The following is a 24,115-nucleotide window of genomic DNA, read 5'->3' on the forward strand; positions in this document are numbered from 1 at the left end:
AGTCCGCCATTTCTAGTTTAGTCTACCAACTCTAAGTACCAATATTAAAACGAATGGATTATCATCACATCATCAAAACCCAGATGTAATGGAAGATCACAATAACATAGAAAATTCAGTGGGTGTTGAGAACTAAACAAACAGAAGTAACAGAGACGCGAAGAATAAAAAAAGAGGACGAAAACGATAATTCGTTGATGCTTTCCCTTTTCGACATATTGTAAGGGTACATCACCAATCTGCAAAAAACAAAACTGATGATTCCCAATTGCTGATTAAAAATGAAAAACAAATAATTGACAACAGTGGTGAAAATTTGCTGATCACAATGAAACATCCTTCAGTGGTAGCAGATTTACTCATTTCAAATGTATCGGTGAACAGCGTAAAGGAGAGGAGGACAGGAAAACATTATGAATGTGGATGGTGGATTGTATACAGGGTGTAATCGATAAGTATGTGCAGGCGATTATGACGTTATTATTGCAGGTATCAAAAAACTTAAAACTGATATCGAAATTACTTTACCTAATGAGCAAAATGACAATAATAACTTTTTAAAATTATAACGAGAAATATCTAAAAAATTTACTTTATACACTCCCATATCAAAAAGGGAAAATGGGACTAGTAGAAGTTAAATGTCTAATTCCGGCAAAAGACATGAATGCGGAAGATGCGGTTAAAAAAAAATTAATATTTGAAATACAATGCAAAAAATAACACTTTTGTCATAGATAAGAATCATGACTATTTTTTCTAAATTCAGGGACAACTAAACGTTGCAGAAGCAGAAGTCTGCTTATTTGCTGTTTGGACTGGAGTGAATAATTCGTTAAAAATAGAATATATAAAAAAGTATGTAACGTTTAGGCAAAATAAAATGATGGACCATTATCAAGATTTTACATAAATTGCCTACTGTCAGAATTGATTGATTCGAGACTTCAGCATTCGATGCCCATCAAGGACCCATCCTATATCATTCAAGCGATTGAAAAAAAAGAGATAAATCCAGTGCAACCGATAAAGCATCAGAATGCTAGCAAAAGATTTATTAGGTTTATCAATATAAATCTATATATTACACATAATATAATAAATCTGTAGAAGACGCGAAGACTGACATCCGCGCGGACGGAGTCGCGGGCGGAAGCTAGTCAGAAATAAATATTTTTTGTTTTCATTTAACACAAACATTACATTTTTTTTATTATATACAAAATTTGTTTATCCGTTTTATTAGTTAAACTGAACAACTTTCACTAAGAAACTTAGGTCGAAAAAAATGTATAGAGTTCTGCATTTTGTATGGAAAGCTTATTTTTTTTTATATTTCGTCCAAATTTCTTTGTAAAAGTTGATCAGTTATATAAACATGAAGTTGAAGATATCAATAGAAAGTATTCGCAAATTTTGTGTACTGATAAAAAAAAAATCACCCGGTGTAATTTTCACGAAAATTGTTTCAAATTGTCATTTTTGGTACTTATTACGAATATTAAATTATGCATACGAATGATTTAATTTTTAAAAATTAAGTGGAGCAACTTTCCCTTAGTACATTTGTATTATTTACATATAGGATGACAGGATGCATTTGTTTGCACTACTAGACCAAGCCCTTAAATGAATAATGACTGGCTAAGTTATTATTAATCGTATCTTCATTGGTTCGAAGTAGATTTGTTTCTAGATAAATGAGTATCGTGCGAAAGTTCAAATAACAATTATTTACAATTGAACAAGGCTAATGTCAAGACTAAGATATGGTTAATGATTTTAATTGCATGTTTAAATATTTCACATTAATCTTCTTATATATAAAAATGAATCGCAAAATGTGTTGGTAAGCGCATAACTCGAGAACGGCTGAACCGATTTCGATAATTCTTTTTTTATTATATTCCTTGAAGTACGAGGATGGTTTTTATGTAGAGAAAACGTAAACATGTACCACGGGCGAAGCCGGGGCGGACCGCTAGTTATAGATAAAATTTTCTTGCGAAAAAATACAACATTTTATTGAAAATCTGAAGGCAAGAATTCAGGTCTAGAATAAAATACTAGTTACAATGAATTTTTAAAATTAAGGTCTCAAACGACCGGGCTCAGTGGCGTGCCATGACTGAGACATAAAAAAAATATCATGTCTGCACGAAAAATATTTCTAGCCTAATAAGTAAAGATATCATAGATATGCACTTTCTTATCAGGAAATCTATCTTACATTGAGATGCCAACAATATAAAACACTGGTATCTATTTCACAGTGCATTTCTTCCGGTTCATATAATATGGTAGTGTAATTTTAACACTTCCATAAGTATATTCATATTGTGGTAACTAATAAATAGTTGAAATTACTTGGAAATTAATAAGCTATAAATAATAAGGGGTTCATAATGTTTATGGATTGGTAGGTAATTATATTTCATAAGGAGTGTTCGGTTTTAATTGGAGCTTTTTTGTCTGACGACGCTAGAAGGCATGCAGTTTGAGTGTTGCTTTGTTATACATATTAATAAAGTTTGGAAAATCCAAAAGTGCACGACTCATAATGCTCATTTAATTATGAAATATAAAAAAACTTATTGTAGTTTTCGTTTTTTATTAATTGCAATTAAACGACACTGAATTAATTAATCATTCGCATTCAGTGACCTACAATCGTCGATTAGAATATTTAAAAAAAAATTTAACTCAAATGATGGATTTTTTCACAAGTTATAGTGTTTTCAGGTTTCACACATGACGGACAGAAAAATTTTTTGACCTATTTCGGTGTTTTTTTCCAATTCTATTGAAGTAAATCAATTTTTAAAAAGTATGGGATTAATCTCCATTAAATTATCTCGACAATAGTATGCAAAATATCTTGATTCCGTGAACTAACAAGGCTATAATAATAAGAATAGCTGCAAAAATGAGGCGAAAAAAATTTTTCGATCGTAAAGCACTCTCTGATGCTTCGCATCATGAGTCGTGCAATATTATTAATAATTTTCAGGAGAGTTAAAATTTATTTGATTTTGTAGCAAAAACTGGATTTAAACATAGATGAGTTGATACATCCACCCTGATTTTGAGTTTGATTCAAGGCACATAATATAAATTGCATAGGTACATATATTACAAGATAAGTTTGTATCGTTATCTCTACACGATGACTTTTTAATTTTACTATAAGATACTTGTATTATAGGAACATTATTATATACTTAAACACCAGTACAAAGGCTAGGTAATTGATTGTGTATTATTACTAGGAAGTACCTACCTACCAAAGATGCTACAGAAAAACTATGTTATTAGGAAGTATGCTGGTGATACAAGAAAACTGCAGCATCTCTTGGCATTTGTTCTCGTAATCAATCATAATTAACGATCTCAATGATATCACTCGTCTTTATTTATCTTCAAAGTTTATTAAAACTTACGTATTTGGTCACGTACACAAAACGTTATTTTAGTGGTCATAGATGATTGACCATTATTAGTTATACAGGGTGTCCCACTGTTGGTATACTAAGCTCAAAGGAGGTTATAGTTTTGCATACGCTGAGTACGAAAAGAATACCTACTTATAAAATTCTAGACGCATTTTTTTCATATAGATGAATTCTTAAAACTCTATGTACACCCATAACAAGCAACCCGCCCAACTTTGCCACCAGCACGTGAACTATCGTTTATGTTTTCATAGACAAAATGCTCACATTAGAGAAGCGCGCGGTATATGCCGGCTGCGCGAAGCTAGAGAAGAAAACATGGATTTTCAGGAAAAATTTAGCAAACAATTTTTGATATAATTTTGTTGTTTAAGTATTTTTTACGTGATCAGTGTACATGCAAAACTACAAGTCCCTTCGCGCTTAGTATACCAATAGTGGGACATCCTGTATATTGAATCCCTTTTAAATCTTAAAGTTTTATGAGTTGGTCTTTTTTGTAGCTATTCGCTCAGGTTAAATATTACTTAAAATAGGTTATGAGTTCATTCATTAGAACAACCTTCATATAAAAATATAATGAACTTATGTAGGTACATTAATGTTACCTAAACTTGTATTTTTAGATCAATAAAGAGGGTGTCAAGTAGAAGTGTAGGTAGTTATGTGACTATGAATTATGATACATTTATTTACATTTTTGAAGTGAAAACTTCTTTAGCGGCGTTGGGAATAAAATCTTAAACTCGCGTCAGGACACGTGGTCTGATCGAAAAAGCGTAAGACGGATGTTTTTTTTTAGCCCTTACATTCCATGCGTAAGACGGATACCTACCATTCCAAAATATCAAACATGCTGAACGTTAATAATCAAGTTTTCACTTCTGCCGGCACTCCCGGAGTGCAACCCGTCTTTTTTTTAGTTAATAATATCTTATTTTCAACACCCATAATAAAACTAAAACATCTGAATACGTAAGAAAAGACGACCCACATACCTACCACTGCGTATAAATATTTAATTCTTGCCCATAACACATGTCTAAAAATGGCAGTTTATATCTTTTATGTTAGACGAAATAATAATAATAATAGCTTGTTTCACAAGGAACTTCCGTATGCAAATTTAGTTTCAATCGTAGAGAATTTTAATTGAAATAATAATTGCTATGGACGATCGGGTTTTATGAATTATTGATATTATTTATTTCCTGAACGTGCTTTACTAATTCCTATGGTACTATATGGTAGGTATACCTATGTAATATAATATTATGTTTAATAATAAAATTAGTATGCATGTAAATCACGGAAGTTGATACATAAATTCATAATTTATACGCAGTTATAAATTATGTTTCCTTATCTAAGTTGTTGTTTATTTTCTGCGTGTTTATTGTTATTGATTTTGACTATTCATAAAAAGCTAATAAGTGTGACCTTTAAAAATGTAGAAACAGCTTTGATTGTGATTAAAATATTGTTTTTATTTCGTCAGTCTCATTAACATATTAAAGAGTAAGTGTGGGTAAAGTGTAAACCAAATGGTTTACACTTTACTACTTAGTAAAGTGTAAACCATTTATTAAATAATAAGTACTTAGTTATTTCTACTACCAAAAAGTTTGCATAATTAAAAAATCTGTGTTTTGCCCCAGGATAAATAATGTTCTTAAAAATAACCAAAACGAAATTAATGAGTAGGTATAACACTGTTTATAACTCCGCTTTAACAGAATCCAGATCATTTCGATCGGAAATTCTCATTCTAGAACTGAAAGAAGAAGAAGACAAAAAGAAATAGGTACTCACATTTCGCTAGAGTTGACTTTTTCACAGATAACTGGTAACTGACTGAGGTGCAAATATGTTGCGTTCAACTGACATGACTTGTCGCCATAGTGCAAGTCTTCAGCAGTTACTTTTGATGTCGTTCCTGTAAGAAAAATACATTACATAATAAAAGAGATATAGGTAGCAAAATTTTATGGCCTTACCACAAAACAATTTAAACACAGTCTAACTTTAAACCGGGGATCTGTCACTTTAATAGTTGTCTATGTGAAATACGACAAAAGCAGATTAAAGAGAACCCGCGCTTAAAGTTAAACCCTATCTAAAGTTATTGTGATAAGACAGTTAATATTAATTAATATTGTGTCAGGATCGATTTGATTCAATCGAATATTAAAAAAAAAACAGATTAAAAATTGCATTCGAATTTGTTTTATTATAATAAGTATAAATAGTTGAAGTAGACGTTTTTTGTGTGTCAGGACTCAGGATCGATTTGATTCAATCGAATATTAAAAAAAAAAAACAGATTAAAAATTGCATTCGAATTTGTTTTATTACAATATATACCAACGCATTCAATTTTGTATCGGATATATTATAACTATTATTTTAAAACAACAAGCAAAAGACAATTTTTTTCTATTATTTCATCATTAAAAGTTAATTAAACTATCCCAAAACGAAGGCCGATACTTTCCTTTTTTACTATATTTACGTTGAAAGGCATCAAATATAATTCCTTCACGAATGCGCGTTTCAAGGGCGGGCAAAGTCAAGGTTGGGCCGCAAAAAGTTATGTGTTGCCTGATTGATTGATTCTGTGTTATTTTAAGACTTGATTTGCTTTGAAAAATATTTGAAGTGACGAATTCTTAAGCCTCCAAGAGCATATGAGGCTTCAACGCGTAGTTTTTTTTATTTGGTACTAAATAAAGTGACTAATATATTAATAATAAAGTATTTTTTAATATTATTGGTATGATAATTTTTATACTTATATCGTACTTTATAGGATTATAAAACTTTACATGGGAAATAAGAAATTTACATGAGATGGTAGGACGAGCGAAGTCGTTAGCTGAAGATATTGCAACTCAGAACAGTTTATGCTTTCTTTATAAGTATCTATTCGTATTAGGAGACATTTAGCAATGAATTAAAAATATTTTCCCGTGTTTCACGCGTTTTCCTCAAGATTCGCACTAAAACATAAAGTCTAGACTATTCTAATCAGCAAATTCTTTAACCAGACGGATTTTCTCGGAACCTATGTGCAAGGAATTTATTTAGTATCGACAAGTCAATCTAAGTCAATCGGTCAAGGTGTAACGTATGTCGAAAAATAACGTAGTAATTTGCAAATCAAGTATGCAAGTATCTAATGCAAGTTGAATGAATCACTAAGTATTTTCATTTTTATATGACCACATTCGTGGAAATAAAATTATCGAATTTAATTATGATTATTTTTCCGACCCCAATATCGACCAATAGAATTGCATTTGCACCATTCGACGTCACGTGGTACAACCTACATGGTATTATCACAGTATTACAATATTATTTCCTACAGTAAGGAATCGCCTTTGATGTCGCGCGATGCCGCCGCCAGCGTAGGTACTTACGCTGCCACACGAAAATACGCTAGGGTTGCAACAAATGGGAAATAAAACAATTTTGATTATTAATATTATGATGAAATCATTTATTCATATGTACATTCAAAATAATTGCGATTATTAAATCTGATGTTATTATTTGTTCATAAATATATAATTACAGATATTGCACTGCTAAATATTATTTACGTGGACACTTTATTTTTGGATGTTCTTAATTGTATATTATACCATTTAACTAAGTAATGCATTCGCATTGGGATGTACAATCTGATTAGAAAATAATGAGGACAACATATACATAGCTTTGATTTTAATTCAACAGATACAATTAATACAATCTTTCTGAAATATTGTTTCCTTCTGGGATTTCAATGTAGATTTACATCCGTAAACGGAACAGTTTTTGCGCGTCATAATAGAATATGTAAGTACCTATGTATAATAAAATTATTACACAAAAAATACGACTGCGTCGTCCTTTCGCGATAGTTAATGCAAACTCAGCGTGATTGCATTAAGCGGCCCGCGTCGCCCGACCCCCCGCCAGTTCCCCTCCGTTTCTCTGCACAAGTACATTCGTCGCCATACTGTAGGATGGTAATACTGTGGTATTATACTGATAATTTTTTGAAAATTATCTCTGGTCGTTGACGTCAAACTGACAGGTTGAATTCAATTGTGAAATTATGGCCGACATTTGGGACGGAAAAATAATCCCCCGAATACCACACGAGCTTCAAAATTATCTGGCATTTCCCTCAAGGTTCCCTGCAAACAAATAAAGTCGTCAAGTTTTTCAGGAAAAATCACTCGCGCTTCGCGCTCGTGATTTTTTAACCTTGACTAAAAACTTGACTCCTTCATTTGTTTGCAACGAACCTATCGGAAAATACCCGATAATTTTGAAGCTCTTGTGGTATTATAAGTGAGTAATTTACACTTTGTTATTTTACCTCTTGTTGGAACTGCATTGTAGAGTATTCGTTTTTTTTAAATAAAAAGCACTAAATTCTCTAGCAAAAACTACGATACGTTCTTAGATACGTTTTGGAAAATCAGGCAGGTTGTTTGATTTGAAAACCGAAAATTCTTAATTTTGAATCATTCTATTTTCTGTAAAAAAAAAAAAACTTGTAGGCGCGAAGAATTTGGCGCCAAGAAATAATGTCACAAAGATTTTATTCTTTTTTTAAATTGACACGCAATCATGCTTTGTCATGATACAAAATAAAAACCATTTTTTAAGCTTATTTTTTTTTAATATTTAAGAATATAATTAATTAATAATAATTATACCATACCTATAAGATAATGTCCCAGCTCTCCCAAAATGTAGCCGACTGACACTAGCCCGAGCACGTACCACTTGTAGTACGCCTTTAACTTCGACAGCAAGCCTCCGTGAAACATCGTAGATTATTCTGGAACAAAAAAAAAATATTTTCACTATGTGGTAGTAAATTAAAAACAAAGTATCCTTTTCTGCTATCTAATAAGTATTTGGATCCAGCTTCATGATCGAATTTTTTCTATTCTTTAAAAAAATCTCTTATAGGTTCAACTTGACGACATGGATTACGAAGAAAAGGCATCATGCCTTGTTATGGTAGTAGTATGCTTAGATCTTTTAAACTGCGCAATGGATTTTGATGAGTCTTTTTTTAATAGATAGAGTGATTTTCCTATATCATTTATTAGGTTTTAGACGAAGCGGGCAAGGCCGCTGTAAAGCTAGTATTTTATAGAATAACTAGCCGCTCCGCGCGGTTTCACCCCCGTGGCTCCTCTCCTGTTGGTCGTAGCGTGATGGTATATAGCCTATAGCCTTCCTCGATAAATGAGCTATCTAACACCGAAAGAATTTTTCAAATCGGACCAGTAGTTCCCGAGATTAGCGCGTTCAAACAAACAAACAAACAAACTCTTCAGCTTTATAATATGTATGTATTAGTACCTATTATACATATCTATACTAATACATACATATTATAAAGCTGAAGAGTTTGTTTGTTTGTTTGTTTGAACGCGCTAATCTCGGGAACTACTGGTCCGATTTGAAAAATTCTTTCGGTGTTAGATAGCCCATTTATCGAGGAAGGTTATAGGCTATATATCATCACGCTACGACCAACAGGGGTGGAGCCACGGGGGTGAAACCGCGCGGAGCAGCTAGTCAATGATAAGAGTCGATCGTGCTATGAATCATCTGAACTTTCAGATGTTTCATGGAATTTTCAGATTTTAAAACTAATTTTGTATATTTTTAATTCTTCATTTTAAACCACAATGCTTATGTATTATTATATTATGTAAATTATCGATAATCGTGGACACGCCACGTCCTTGTACTAATATGAAAGCCAAGTGTCACATAGATTTATGTTCCAACCGCGAGTGGCCGTCACCTAGGTTGTTAGGGCTTGCTTTGTGCCTAGAACACGACGAGTAAAAAAATAGCAGGTCTATAAATAATATTGAATAATAAGCTGTATGTAACTTGTTTATTAGTTGTTATTATTTTATAGTTTACTAGCTTTCCGTCCGCGGCTTCGCCCGCGTTTTCAAAGAAAAACCTGCATAGTTACCGTTCCCGTGGGATTTCCGGGATAAAACCTATCATATGTGTTAATCCAAATTACTCTCTATATGTGTGCTTAATTTCATTGTAATCGATGCAGTAGTATTTGCGTGAAAGAGTAACAAACACACACACACATCCTCACAAACTTTCGCATTTATAATATTAGTAGGAGGATTGATGCATGGTATGAGTTAGAGTTTCTGATGCTATAGAATATTATTTTTGTACAATGTACGATAATTATAAATTCAAGTAGGAAATCAAAACTAATTAAGGATCATGTGAGTGGTAATTTTTGTTGTACAAGTATATTATATAGAATTATGTATACTTCCATTTGCAATTACCTAAATCAATTACTTTGTCGCGACATGAAGGACACCAATGATACTTTCGTATTGATAATATTTAAATAAATTAAACTACACCTAAAATTGTACAGTTTGTGCAGATATGTAACATATTGTATACTGATATATTATGGATAATTCTATACATATATAGATATGTAAGTAAGTATATATGTAAGTGTTATTTAGTTCTTAAGTAATAAGGCCGCCTTCTGTGTTAGTCTAGCTTTAAGGTTTCAGTTTAAAGAAACAATACAAATACATTTTATTTAATTGACCTGCAGAGTAAAGTGTAATAAATAAAATAAATAGCGCATGACTAGAAGATTTTGTAACCTCAAACCTAAAATCATACTTACAGTGCCTTTAATTATGTACATAAGTTACGCGGATGCTTAACACCTAGTTTTCCTGCTTGGTCAACCCTTTATACTCATTCATATATGACCTAGTAAATAGGCAATGACCTAAATAATCTAGGCATATGATAAAGGTTAAGTTCCATTGTCTCATGTGTCTTGAGACGAAACTCAAGTGATTAGTGTCAACGATGATTTTAATTGAACAGGGACCGCCATAAAATGAATTTATACTTGTAAATTGTTACAGATAATATATGGTATTGTCTTTTATTATCTGTGACGTTTATTTGTTTTAAAATCATGTCGGCATTTGTGGTGAATGAAAAGTTTTACTTATGTGATGATCTTATAGCATTCCATTATTATATTTTTACTAACAAGGTTTTAGTATACTGTATAACTAATTGAAATTTAATCTTAATACTATTATAAAGGCGAAAGTTTGTATGGATGTATGGATGTTTGTTACTCTTTCACGTAAAAACTACTGAACCGATTACAATGAAATTTAGCACACATATAGAGGGTAACTTGGATTAACACATAGAATAGGTTTTATCCCGGAAATCCCACGGGAACAGGAACTATGCGGGTTTTCCTTTAAAAACGCGGGCGAAGCCGCGGGCGGAAATCTAGTATACAATATTTCTTGTACTATATTTTGGCCATAGAACCATATTACATACACATGTATGAAATTGATTACATATGTTGTTGAAAAAGGGTAATATTACATGGTCCTTCGAGTCGTTCGTGCGGAAGCCAAGTAAGGTTGGTTCTATCACGATTTCACACAAATATATGTATAATTATAAGTTATTTTAATACACACCTTTATTAGCTTTACTTGTAAATATTACCTTCTTATGTTAAATATACTTATATTTCATGTGTAATGAGGTCACATACAAGCATACATATTAAAATTTATTTAATATGCATATGAGATAAATCTAATATGAGCGGCATTTATTACAGTAATCGAAGTCAGGATTATTAAGTTTCTGAATAATGTAGGCTTCTTGAAGTGTGTAGGTATATCTATACTATACTAATATTATAAAGCTGAAGAGTTTGTTTGTTTGTTTGAACGCGCTAATCTAAGGAACTATTGATCCGATTTGAAAAATTATTTCGGTGTTAGATTGCCCATTTAGCAAGGAAGGCTATAGGCTATATATCATCACGCTAAGATCAACGGGAGCGGAGCCACGTGGGTGAAACCGCGGAGCGCAGCTAGTAACGAATACGTGTTGCGATTAGAAATGTATTACATCAATAAATCATGTCAAATGTATTACTGATTACTAAATACTTAAAGTTATACATAGTTATACGTTATACCACAGACTAATAATAATATACTACGTATACAAGTTATACTAAGGTTCCACAGTAGAACTATAATAATAATAGTTTAAAAAAACTAAAAAACACGCTTTTAGTTCGGTTTTCTATAAAACGCGTGTTTTTTATTTTTTTAAACTATTATTTATTTTATCAAATTAGTGTATTGTCATCGGTCCTTAATAAATCTACAAAATTTGAACGAAATCTGGCCGTTTTAAGTGGGTCAAAATCGCGCCCAAAGAAGTCGGTTACAAACTTACAAACATACAGGTGAAGCTAATATAAAGCGTGTAAAAAGCGTGTAAAAAAAATAGGTAACTGTTCATTTAATTAATTATTTTACAATTGTACTAAGATTATGCCTAATTAAAATGCAACATAAAAATTGTCTGTATTTAACACATTGTTATAACACAATTCGTCTTGCATTTTGATAAGCAACACGCATTATCATAAAAAGATTTGATAAAAGGATTTTTAATTTTTATGATTATTTTACCATAATATCTTGATATTACTTACATAATTTAGAGATTTGGTAATTGGGTAGGTCATTTCTGACTACAAGTTAATTCATAAATGCAAATCACTTTTGCACGCCTCATAAGCGAAGCGTTGAGGTGGGTACTACTGTCACTTCGCGCAAAACATCTGATTTTTCAAACTTAAAATGTCTTTATGTATCATACATTGCACTTGTAAGATAATACATACACACACATATTAAGAAAAAACACTATTTTTAACGTTCATGATATTTTTGATGTCATTTTTGTTATTTAAACTAGTTAAAAAACAGTTTAAAAAAGTTCTGTCTTGGACGTCCGTGTGTCTGTATGTGCGGATCCTTTTTCTTGTTAACACGATAGCGACCGAAATACTTTACTAATCGAGTCTTTTTTTTCTCTTACGCTTGAGTATGCTCAGGAATAGAACCCTTTCATTTTTCAGGGTCTGATTCGATGTGGTTTAATTGTTATTAAATAAACAAAAATAATAATTAATAAATATTTATTAAAAAAAAATTATGAGGCGTGCACTTTTGGATTTTCCAAATTATTTTCTATGTACGGAGGAAAAGCGCTGATATAAACAAACATACACACTGTTAGCAAATATTGCATACTATAACTCAGACTCAATCAATCTAACTTGACTTTTTTTAGAGACATTGAATAGCATAGATATCATTAATAAATAAAATAACCCTCCTTGTCGCAGTCGAGTAAAAAACAAAGTGTTATTAACGCAACAATGATATTTTTTATCAAATAAACATCCAAGCGGATCCGCGGGATTAGCTAGTACGTGCTCACAATAAATAAATGGTACGGAACCACGGGTCTGCGGCATCCGCTCGCCCTTGGCCTTGTTAAGCCTACAGTGATTTTCAATTTATTATAACAATAAACAACCTCGTGGGTGTTACTTATCGATGATTATAAAAATTATAAACGGATTAAAAAATCCGGAATTTGAGTGATTTTAAAAATAAATATTTTTTGTGATTTTCCTTTTTTTAAGGTGTATAGTCTGTCCGTGTCGATTTGGGTAATATAATCAATAAATCGCGCCATTAAAAAGCTTCTTATTTCTACTGTTGTTTTGTAAATTTTATTGTATGCAAAAAGGTACCACTAAAACCAGAAAAATCTTTTCTTGGAAGGCTGAGATTTGCCCAGCGCATTTCAATTTTGCCTCAATTCAGGTTTTCTATTGCACAATATACTGTTATCTATTTTTTGCAGTTAGTAACTTTTTTCTCTCCGTGACTAATGCACTTTATAATATTGATGATTGATAATGGATTTGAATGAATTCTTGGAATATGGATAACTTTTTACGATATGCTTAGTGAACCAAATATTCTATGAAATCATTTATAAGAAATGTATTATTCTTACAACAGTCTCACGGCTTACAATATTTTAGAAATTAAAGACTTTTTCTTTGAGATTTAAAATGGCACTAATTATGCTTAAATCATCATGTATCAGTCTACGGTCTATACTTCTGGGGGTAACAAAAGAGAATAAATATGAAATAATTAATTTGACCTCAAATAAAGAATTTGTAAGGCAATCGAACTAGACAGAATTTAAGGCTGTTCACATAAACACAGAGTGCTAATTTCCAGCCTAGGCCAGTTTAACTAAAACAAACACAAATAATTTGTATGGAGCTTATAGAATTTGAATAAAAATGTGGGATTTATCCAAGGTTGAACCTATTACGTGACAAAATTATACGGAAACTAATTGATACGAACATATACTTACCTACGTATGCTACCTTGCATTTTATTACCTCTGACATAATACTGGTTCCGTTCAAATCCAAGGTTTAACATATTAAGTTATTTGAGATTAAAAAATTTAACGAATTATGAATATCATTTTTTTAATTTAAGGGCCTGAATTGTTTCTAGTCTCTCGTAGCGTATTCAAGATTATTTTTTAAAATAATTTAATATCTATCAGTTATTATAAACAGCATTTATTTAGAAGTTGCGAAGTTATACCTAATATTCAAAATTGAATCATCATGAAAATATGGCTACCATGCGCGGGCGGGAAAAACTATGGTTACATTATGGAAAAATTAATAAAAAAATGTAGGTGTATACCTACTTAATATTATTAATAATACATTCCACGTATAATTATTAATGATATATTCTCATGACCTTACAATGACAATTTTATAGGCTGTGTTTTTTGTATGAACATGTTTCGGTCAGCCCTTCGTCCTTGTGTTAACTAAATAAATTATCATTTTTAATGATGTAATACACCTGTTTAAATGTTTTATTGTTACCACATCCGCCTACTCATAACTAGGGGGCCCATCTACGGAGTTAATTTGTGATCTTCTGCTAGTGTTTTAGATATCACTAAAGTTGAAAAGGGAGACTCATACTGAAACATTTATTTATTCAAATAGACTTCTAGAAGCACTTTTAAATTGTCATATTTTAACATTGACGTTACAATAGGTACCCTACAGAGCCAATCCATCTAGAAAAATAAACCACTCTCCTCAAAGCTGAGATATTTATGGACTTACCAACTAGATACGTATTTTTACTATGATTTAATTTATTTTCAATTGTTTTTCTACCCGGCTGTACCTATCTCTAAAGTACAGTCATTGGCAGTCCGGGCCGGATGCGGCTGTTGTCCACATTAACTTTTTTTAAAGCCTAAGATACCTTTATTCTGGTTGTTCGCGAGTTTCTTATGTAAGTATATATTTTATTGGTTGTTACACTATATTTTTTCTTTGTTCTCAGGTAAAGTAAAACATGTCCTAACCTTGTTTTATGCTATTATCATGAAGTCGCAATGGATATCCGTTTAGTATGTTAATTAGCAATATTATTATAGTGGTGAAATAATCGATTGACTGTTGATAATGCTCAGATTACAATATTTATTAGGTGTTTTAACTATTAATTATTTTCTCAAGCCTTGCTTTTGTTAGACTTCTGTGGAGTTTTATAAAACAAAATATAATATATCAAAGGGCTGGTACCTCAGCTTTCTACATTCAGCAAATAAAGCTTATTTTAATGAGTTACAAGGAAAATGATCATATCTTAAATTTTGAAACTGCATGTTTTCTTTAGTAAAAATTAATTTCTTAAACCTCTAAGATTAGCAGATTATCTACTTGTACCATTTATGCAACCTTGGTAACAGTGGACGGCGTCTCCATCGCTAAAATTAATCTGTCGCGAGTTGTCAACTGTCACGACCTGTCAACTGTCACGAAATGTGACTTTTTTACAGCCTACATTTAAAATTAGGACCAAGAATTTTAAACTATTTAATTAGCAAAAAAAGAAGAATTTTAAGTCTTTTTGATATGTACCTAAAAACTACTGAGATATATCGTATATTTTATTAGATTAATTAGTTTATTTGAACTAAGATTTTGTACAAATAGAGATTAAATAGTTTACTAACTACTACCTACTAGTACCTACTACTAATTTTGTAGAAATCGAAAATATAAAAATAAGCTCATCCCCATATTTAAGTAAACTATGGTAAGTAATCGTTTTACAAATCGCAAATTAGTTCTCACTGCGCATCGGAATATTTGAATATCATTTAATATCTGCTATTTGCATTTCAACGCGTTTTAAACACGCACTCTAAAGTATAAACACTGGTATAAATTTGTTAACTTTTGACGTTTGCATGTTAAAATTGGCGCTCTGAACAAGCACTCCGTCACTTGACATAATATTTTCCCACCTATATTCAAAGAAAATTATTTACTTTTTTTATTCATAATAAACAGGTGTTACCACTTTATAAAAATTAAAATACGTTAAACACTGTTCTGTGGTTAAACATTACAACATTTATTAATTTACCAAGTTTAGAAATCAAGAAGGTAAGCTCATCGACGAAATACAATTTATAAAACTACTAAGCACTCCAAGTTTTGGATTTTAATTCATATATGTATTTTGATATTTCACAATAAAACGAATAATCAAAATGCTCAGTTATACTAATCTAGACATCGATATCTGTATTCTGTAAATATAATATTACTTACACTTATAGATAGTGTTAAAAACTCAAATTACAATACAGCCTTGCAACTTTAAATCAACTAGAAATTTATGTAAAATATGTACATACTTATTTTATGTACCTACCTAGATACTGAAGATAGCATACAAAACGTAAAATACATGAAAAAGGTAAGTAAGGTAAGGTTTGTATCTTGAATTTAATCTATACTAATATTATAAAGAGGAAAGGTTTGTATGTATGTATGTATGTATGGTTTTCACGCGTAAACTACTGGACCGATTTTGATGAAATTTGGCACAGACAATCTTTAGACCCTGAAAAAGAACATAGACTACCTTTTATTGCGATATATGTACCACGGGCGAAGCCGGGGCGGTCCGCTAGTATATTATATAGGTACTTAAGTAAAATATTTTCCATCAGGTTTCTTTTTTACTAAGTTGCATACATACGTATTAAAAATCAAGGTTTGTATCTCACAGCCTTGTCTTGTATGAATGAACTAATGTGAGTTTTGTTAATTAGCTACCAGATGTAAGGATATCATTATTTTAAAATATACACAGAAAGAAACTAGGATTCCACGCGGTTTTACTTGCATACAATTGTTTATGAAAATAGAATGATTGAATTACGAAAACGTTGCTGGCTGTATACCAAAATACTTACTTAAATATGTTATATATGTATTAATTATTTATTTAAAATAATTTATTTAAGTACCTAGATATCAATTATTTCTCGGTATGAATGTCATTTTTTATAGAAAACTAGAGGTCCGCCTCGGCTTCGCCCGTGGTAAGTACATATTTCGCAATAAAAGGTAGCCTATGTCCTTGCTCGGGTATCAAAATATCTCCATACCAAATTTCATGCAGATTGGTTCAGTAGTTTAGGCGTGATTGAGTAACAGACAGACAGACAGAGTTACTTTCGCATTTATAATACATATAATAAAAACGTAGGAAAGTCAAAACTGTACATTGAATATTTTTTTAAAAGAATACATATTCCATGATCTATAATCGATATAGAAGCCAAAAATATAGTTTTTAGAATTTTTGTCTGTTTGTCTGTTTGTCTGTTTGTCTGTATGTTTGTCCGAGCTAATCTCGAAAAGTACTGCATAGATTGACTTCAAATTTTGCATGAATATTACTAACAGGTCGAGTGAGGTTTTTTTAAACATATTATCATGCTATCACCTCCGGGGGAGGAGCTGTGAACCTTTACTTTTCTTACGTATTCCGTGTACTACGACAGCGTACAATCTAAAGACTCATGTTTAAATGTTGTTTTTGAGTAAGCCATGCTATTATCTAGCTTTACACTATAAAAACTACGTCATTTACGTAATTTGGGTAGAGAAACTGTTTAATGAATCTTAGTACTATAAAGACAAATTTGATTCAGCGAAATCTATGAGATTTCGTAAAAATCAAATCAATTTACATGTTAACACTACTGAACACAATGTTAAAAATTAATAATTTAAATATAATTATGTTAGTTATTTATTTAACTCTTTAACCCATAATAAATCTTCCCTTCCCTATAAGGTGCGCTTATAATTCGTGTGAATATACTACATTTTTAAAAGTGAGGGTAGATGTATATTATTTTAAGTCAAACTAGACACCATTACAGTTAATCTAATATTGATTGTGTTCATTGGTTACATTTTTAAAAATCTTCGTGTTTTAATAATTCGATCACGAGGCGGGACTCTAATACAAAAAGGTTAGTTCGTTGATAATTATTATTCCTTCATCATTTACATGTTGTTAGTAAAAAATAATATACTTTGACTGTTAATACTTTTGTTCAGTATTTATCTATATGATTATTGCTTGGTAATTAATATATTTTCATGTCGTATGCCTAATTATAAACATAAGTGTGATGTGAAACTAGCTGGATTTATTTTTACACACTCACAGTCTTATATTTTGTGTTAATGTTAAAATAGTATTAATAATAGTAGTGTTAATCATAATATTTTTTCAAAGTTAAAAATATTTCCTTTTTTCTGATGGTGTTGCCATCGAATTAAACCGCGCTGTCGTTTCGTTCACAAAAAGTCATGTTATTAGGACCGAATATGTAGCCGCCTCAACTTACGGAAACGAGAGTAACCTGCGTTGTCTGTTAGTTATTGTATAGTCGAATTTAACGTTACATGGAAATTGGAATCTAAATATATGTATACCTACTTATATTAAATCTGTAGAGGTCAATTCTGCACATGAAATATATTTCCTAAGGCCAAGCGCGCACCACGATTTTAATTTTTGCGACACGATTTCAAAATCGCGCTGTAGAAAATCGCAAAGAGTACGGTGCGCGCACAGCGATAATTTAATAGTGATCATTACTCACTTTCATCATGGATTTCGTACAAGTTGCTTGTCTTTATTTACTACTTCGGAGGATAAGAAGAAAAAAAAAATCGTCATTATTGGACTCATCCTTTTACAATGAAGTTCGGATGTATGAGATGTATCCCAAAAAATTCTTTGGCTATATAGAATAATAAATATAGAATGAAAATTCCGCCAAAAGGCCGCCTTTTGTGCTTTTTAGGGTTCCGTAGCCAAAATGGCAAAAACGGAACCCTTATAGTTTCGTCATGTCCGTCTGTCCGTCTGTCCGTCTGTCCGTCTGTCACAGCCGATTTACTCGGAAACTATAAGTACTACAGTGATGAAATTTGATGGGAATATGTGTTGTATGAACCGCTACAAAAATATGACACTAAATAGTAAAAAAAAGAATTGGGGGTGGGGCCCCCCATACATGTAACTGAGGGATGAAATTTTTTTTTTCGATGTACATACCCGTGTGGGGTATCAATGGAAAGGTCTTTTAAAATGATATAAAGTTTTCTAAAAAACATTTTTCTTAAAGTGAACGGTTTTTGAGATATCAGCTCTCAAAGTCGTAAAAAGTATGTCCCCCCCCCTCTATTTTTATAACTACGGGGTATAAAATTCTAAAAAAAATAGAGGTGATGCATGCTAATTAACTCTTTCAACGATTTTTGGTTTGATCAAAGTATCTCTTATAGTTTTTGAGATAGGTTGATTTAACTGTAATTTATTATATTTGCTGCTACGGAACCCTTTGTGCGCGAGCCCGACTCGCACTTGGCCGGTTTTTTATTTTATTTTTTTATTATTGTAACCTTTATGTATATTTTGTTTCTTGCACAATAAAGTGTTAAATAAATGAATAAATAAATTCAAACTTTTGACAGATTACTGAGTTTATGTTTACCAAACAGTACCTATACAACTACGATGTTTACTGTTGGACAGACGAAACACAAGTGAAGTGCCGGCCGGGCCCGACTGTGCGATTTTATTATCACAGTGCGCGCGGTACCATACAATTTCATATGCTGCATTTCATTTTCGCGACAATCGCGTCGCGAGCAGTCGCAGCAAAATGTGACAAATCACAATTTTAAAATCGCTGTGATTATTTAATCGCATGTGCGCGCATTGTCATAGTAACTCATACGTTGTATTTCTGCGATAAAATAATCACGCTGCAGAAAGTCGTGGTGCGCGCTAGCTCTAAATAACTATTATCTATACATATAATAAAATCGTAGGAAAGTCAAAACTGTACATTGAATATTTTTTTAAAAGAATACATAATCCATGATCTATAATCGATATAGAAGCCAAAAACATAGTTTTTAGAATTTTTGTCTGTTTGTCTGTTTGTCGGTTTGTCTGTTTGTCTGTTTGTCTGTATGTTTGACAAGGCTAATCTCGAAAATTACTGCATAGATTGACTTCAAATTTTGCATGAATATTACTAACAGGTCGGGTCAGGCTATAGGCTACATATTATCAAGCTATCACCTGCGGGGGAGGAGCTGTGAACCTTTATTCTTCTTACGTATTCTCTGTACTACGATAGCGTACAATCTAAAGACTCATGTTTAAATGTTGTTTTTGAGTAAGCTATGCTATTGTCTACCTTTACACTATAAAAACTACGTCATTTAAGTAATTTTGGCAGAGAAACAGTATAATGAATCTTAGTAGTATAAAGACAAATTTAAAACAGCGCCATCTATGAGATTTCATTAAAATCAAATCAATTTACATAATATTAACGCTTCTTGGAAATTCATAATTTAAATATTATGATGTTGGTGAGGTTGTTTTTTTTTAAAGTTAAATAAATAATTCATATCTTCCCAGAGTCCATTTCAGGTGCGCTTATATTTCATGTGAATATATGTACAAAATTTTTATAAGTGAGGGTAGATGTTTATTATTTGATGTCAAACAAGACACCATTACAGTTAATATAGGTAATAGTAGATAACAGTGATTGTGTTCATTCGTTACATTGTTATAAATCTTCAGCTTTTTTTTTAATTTTCGCCTTCTTGCGTTCCCACAAAAGATAAGTTGTAACTTTTGTATTTATTCTTTATAATTATAATTATATAGTTAGACTCATGTTTTATTAGTTAAAGTTAAGTATGACAAAATAAGAAAATGATGAAATTTTATTTTTATGTAGGTATAACTTTTACAAGACTATAAAGAAGGTCACTTTAGTTCTTGATAAAACTTTATTTGTTAGTAGCTTTTTAATAAAATAAGGTACGGTTATCTTTTGATTTTTTTTATTAACAGATTCAATGTTAATAAAAATTGGCGATTTGCGTGAGGATGTAGTGGAAATTAGTAACCTTGCGCGTGGTCAATCATCAATCATCAATCATCAATACATATAATAAAATTCTAGAAAAGTGATGTCTGTACAATGAAAATATGTAAAAAAAATTAGCAGGGGTTAAATTATTAAATCGATCCCAAACCCAAAACTGTAGTTAAAGCATATTTTCCGACGCTGGTTCTTAGATAAAGTGTATCAAAATCGGTTCATCCATTTATTATACCTTTATAGGGGTAAAAGTGGGAATGTGGGAAAAAATATTAGTTATATTTTTATCCAATTCGGTTTATCCATTACAGCTTCTATTAGATTACAGCGGTAAAAGTGGGAATAAACAATAATGGGATGTTGTCAAATAATATACTCAAGCGGTAGATATATCAAAATATGAAAGAGCAACGTGTGAATTACAATTAATAATGTTTTATCGAAATCGGTTCATCTGTTTATTACATATAGGGCACTTTAGGGGTGACAGTGGTTAGATAAATAAACCAAATGGAGCATCAAACGACAGGATATGACGTGTACATATAGGTACAATTAGATAATATGGTTTACATCAAAATCGGTTATCCCATTTACTAGGGGTGGAAAGGGAATGGGTTGAAAGTCTATTAAAGAAGAGGGGGATATGGGAGCGAGAGGATAGCCACACACTGGAAATTTTGAACTCTACTCAAAGCCACATAGGCCTGGCCCTTGGCAATTTTTTTTCCTAAAGATACCACTTCTTTTGTCACTGTGGTCCATTACAATTTGTGCACGGTTGATGATGATGTCAAGGAGCAACAAACTTATAGATATCAATATGATATAGGAATGTAAAATGGAGGTAGGTCTCGCTTACTTGAAAATAAGAAACCGAAGTTTAAAATTTAAAAATTAAAAAAAAAACCAACGCAACGAATGTAAAGGAATAAACAATAATTTTACAAACTTCCCGAGGATCTTTAAAATTAAACACCATTATAAAAAAATATAATATATGATAATATGATAATGATGGTATGGCAGCTCCGACGACTTTGTTTTTTTATTTTTATAAATATTTAAAATGGTATTTATTAATTTTTATTGCACGGTCTAAACGGTTTAGTTACTACAGGCGTGAGACAGGAAAGATCTGCAGGCCGAGACGGCAGAGATTAGAATAAACGCTATGGAATAGAAACTGCTATCGCTAATTATTATTGACATAAGCTCATCACATTTTAGTAATGGTTCGGTCACACTACCAAAATTACGACGACGACAACGACCAAAATTCTCATCCAGACCAAATTTGTTCAAAATAAAATATTAAAATTTCCCGTCATACTGGTACTCGGAAGAAAAAAATTTCGAGGTCAATTAATAAAAAATAGATTTTTTTTCGATTTTCTAGGAGCTACCGTTTCTACGAAAAATCTATTTATTCATTCATTCAAAAAAAAATTCCAAGCACCAGAACGACAGGAAATTTTAATATTTTATTCTAATTGTGTTTAGCACTATTTTGTTAAATTGCGACTGGATGAAAATTTTGTTTATGGTCGTCGTCGTCGTTGGTAGGGTGAACAAATCCTTAGCAAAACATCATACGCTTATGTCAATTATTAGTATCGATAGCGGATTCTATTCCTTTGCGTTTTGACGTTTGTCTCGGCGCTCAGTTGCTTCACGATTTATTAACAAAAACATCCATACAAGGAAGGAAGAAAAATAAATTTGCTCCCTTCCCCTCTGGTGCATAAAAATAAATTTTACGTAGAAAATTAATTAGGTATTTATTTTTATATTTTTTAGCTCAGTTTAGTAATAAATTTTACTAATAGTTCTTTGTATTATTTATGGTAGTACGTGTTTTTCCTTTAAATTCAATAAAAAAGAAGGGTTGCACTCCGGGAGTGCCGGCAGAAGTGAATACTTGATTATTAACGTTGAGCATGTTTGATATTTTGGAATGGTATTCGTCTTACGCTTTTTCGATCAGGTCACGTGTCCTGACGCGAGTTTAAGATTTTATACCCATTACAGAAAAAGTGCTCAACGCCGCTAAAGAAGTTTTCACTTCAAAAATGTAGTAACTACTATACAGTCACTATTCCACGCGGACGAAGTCGCGGGCACAGCTAGTTTATAATATTAGTATGGATCAATGATGCCTTAGATTCGAGATAGCTATAAAACAATAGCCTCTATCAGGGATTTATGTTATAAATTGTCATGAAAGAATTTGTCTAATTAAGTTGGTTTCTACAAAATATAATTATAAATTATTATTTGCCTTGAAATTGTACACTCAAAGTTGTGATGAGTAATTGTTTTTAATTTTAATGAACAAGTAAATACTAATTGCATTAAGGGCGTAATAAATCGTACCAAATTTATTAATAAATTATATTTAATGATTTTGATTTATAATTCACGAGTTTATTAACGTTGCTATATATAGAGATTTTTAATCGAGATTCTTAAAAACTACCGAGACATGGATGTGTTATTTTGTTTTTAAAGAAAACGCATTTTAATTTATGTGCAAAAACGTTATTTACATGCGAACTGTATCTAATTTATGCACATAAATATTTTGGATAAGTGCATTGTTATTTAAAAGTTACATTAGAATAAAAAGTTACATAGTTACTTAATACTTTTTTGAACTTGATAAAATTTTGTAATTACATAGGTAATATAAAACTAATTACATAACAAAGAGGTAATGCGGACATTATTTCTTTGTCTGTAAGTAGAAGGCAAGTAGATATATAGGAAACTGCAAGGAACCTTTGTTATATGTAAATATGTCATAACAATAGAAGAATGAGATGTGTCAATTTAAGGAGCAAAGATTATGTACATTGTGTACTTTAAACCAAAGTGGATAAATAACATCGCGAACAATCCAAGAAAAATAATTCAATAATTACATTTCATCACGAAAGCAATATTTACGATTGAAACTGGCAATTATTCGGAACTTACTGGTACAAATGGAGAAAAAAGTTAACTGTCAGAATGACATTTCGCGCCTTACAATTGGCGCGAAAATCGGTTTTTATTGTTTTCTAAAATAATAGTGTTGTTAATTGCAATTATAATTAACATACTTTATTTATTTTAACGATTCTATTTGATTCATTACAAAAACAGCAAAATTATTCAGATTTAAAATTTGAAAGAAGTCAAATGTCAAATTCGATACACATTTTTTTGTTTACGCGCCATTTTACTTTCACGCGAGTTTTGATTTCCTGTCTAATATTTGGCGAGGTTAAGATACGTTCTTGACTGTTTTGATAAGGTTCGCTTGATTATTGACCACGTGTGAAGGTTGTATTCAGTCTTTGTTTGTAATCAGG

The 24,115-nt window shown here is 31.4% G+C and overlaps 1 protein-coding gene across 1 annotated transcript in view; it reads right to left on the minus strand.

The window, feature by feature from the left end:
- The window catches only part of LOC149479149 (uncharacterized), a 59,886-nt gene that overhangs the window by 9,970 nt on the left and 25,801 nt on the right, over positions 1-24,115 (minus strand). Inside the window, exons 2-3 of the mRNA XM_089708847.1 lie at positions 8,173-8,292; positions 5,265-5,388 (exon numbers count right to left, since the gene is read on the minus strand). Of these exons, the coding sequence (XP_089564973.1) occupies positions 5,265-5,388; positions 8,173-8,281 (233 nt within the window). The 5' untranslated portion in view covers positions 8,282-8,292. The remainder of the gene's footprint in view (positions 1-5,264; positions 5,389-8,172; positions 8,293-24,115) is intronic.

Source organism: Colias philodice, chromosome 21, assembly GCF_061535455.1.
Source record: "Colias philodice isolate Cphi_HAF_F1 chromosome 21, ilColPhil1 Martin Lab GWU primary, whole genome shotgun sequence".
Taxonomy (NCBI): Eukaryota; Metazoa; Arthropoda; class Insecta; order Lepidoptera; family Pieridae; genus Colias; species Colias philodice.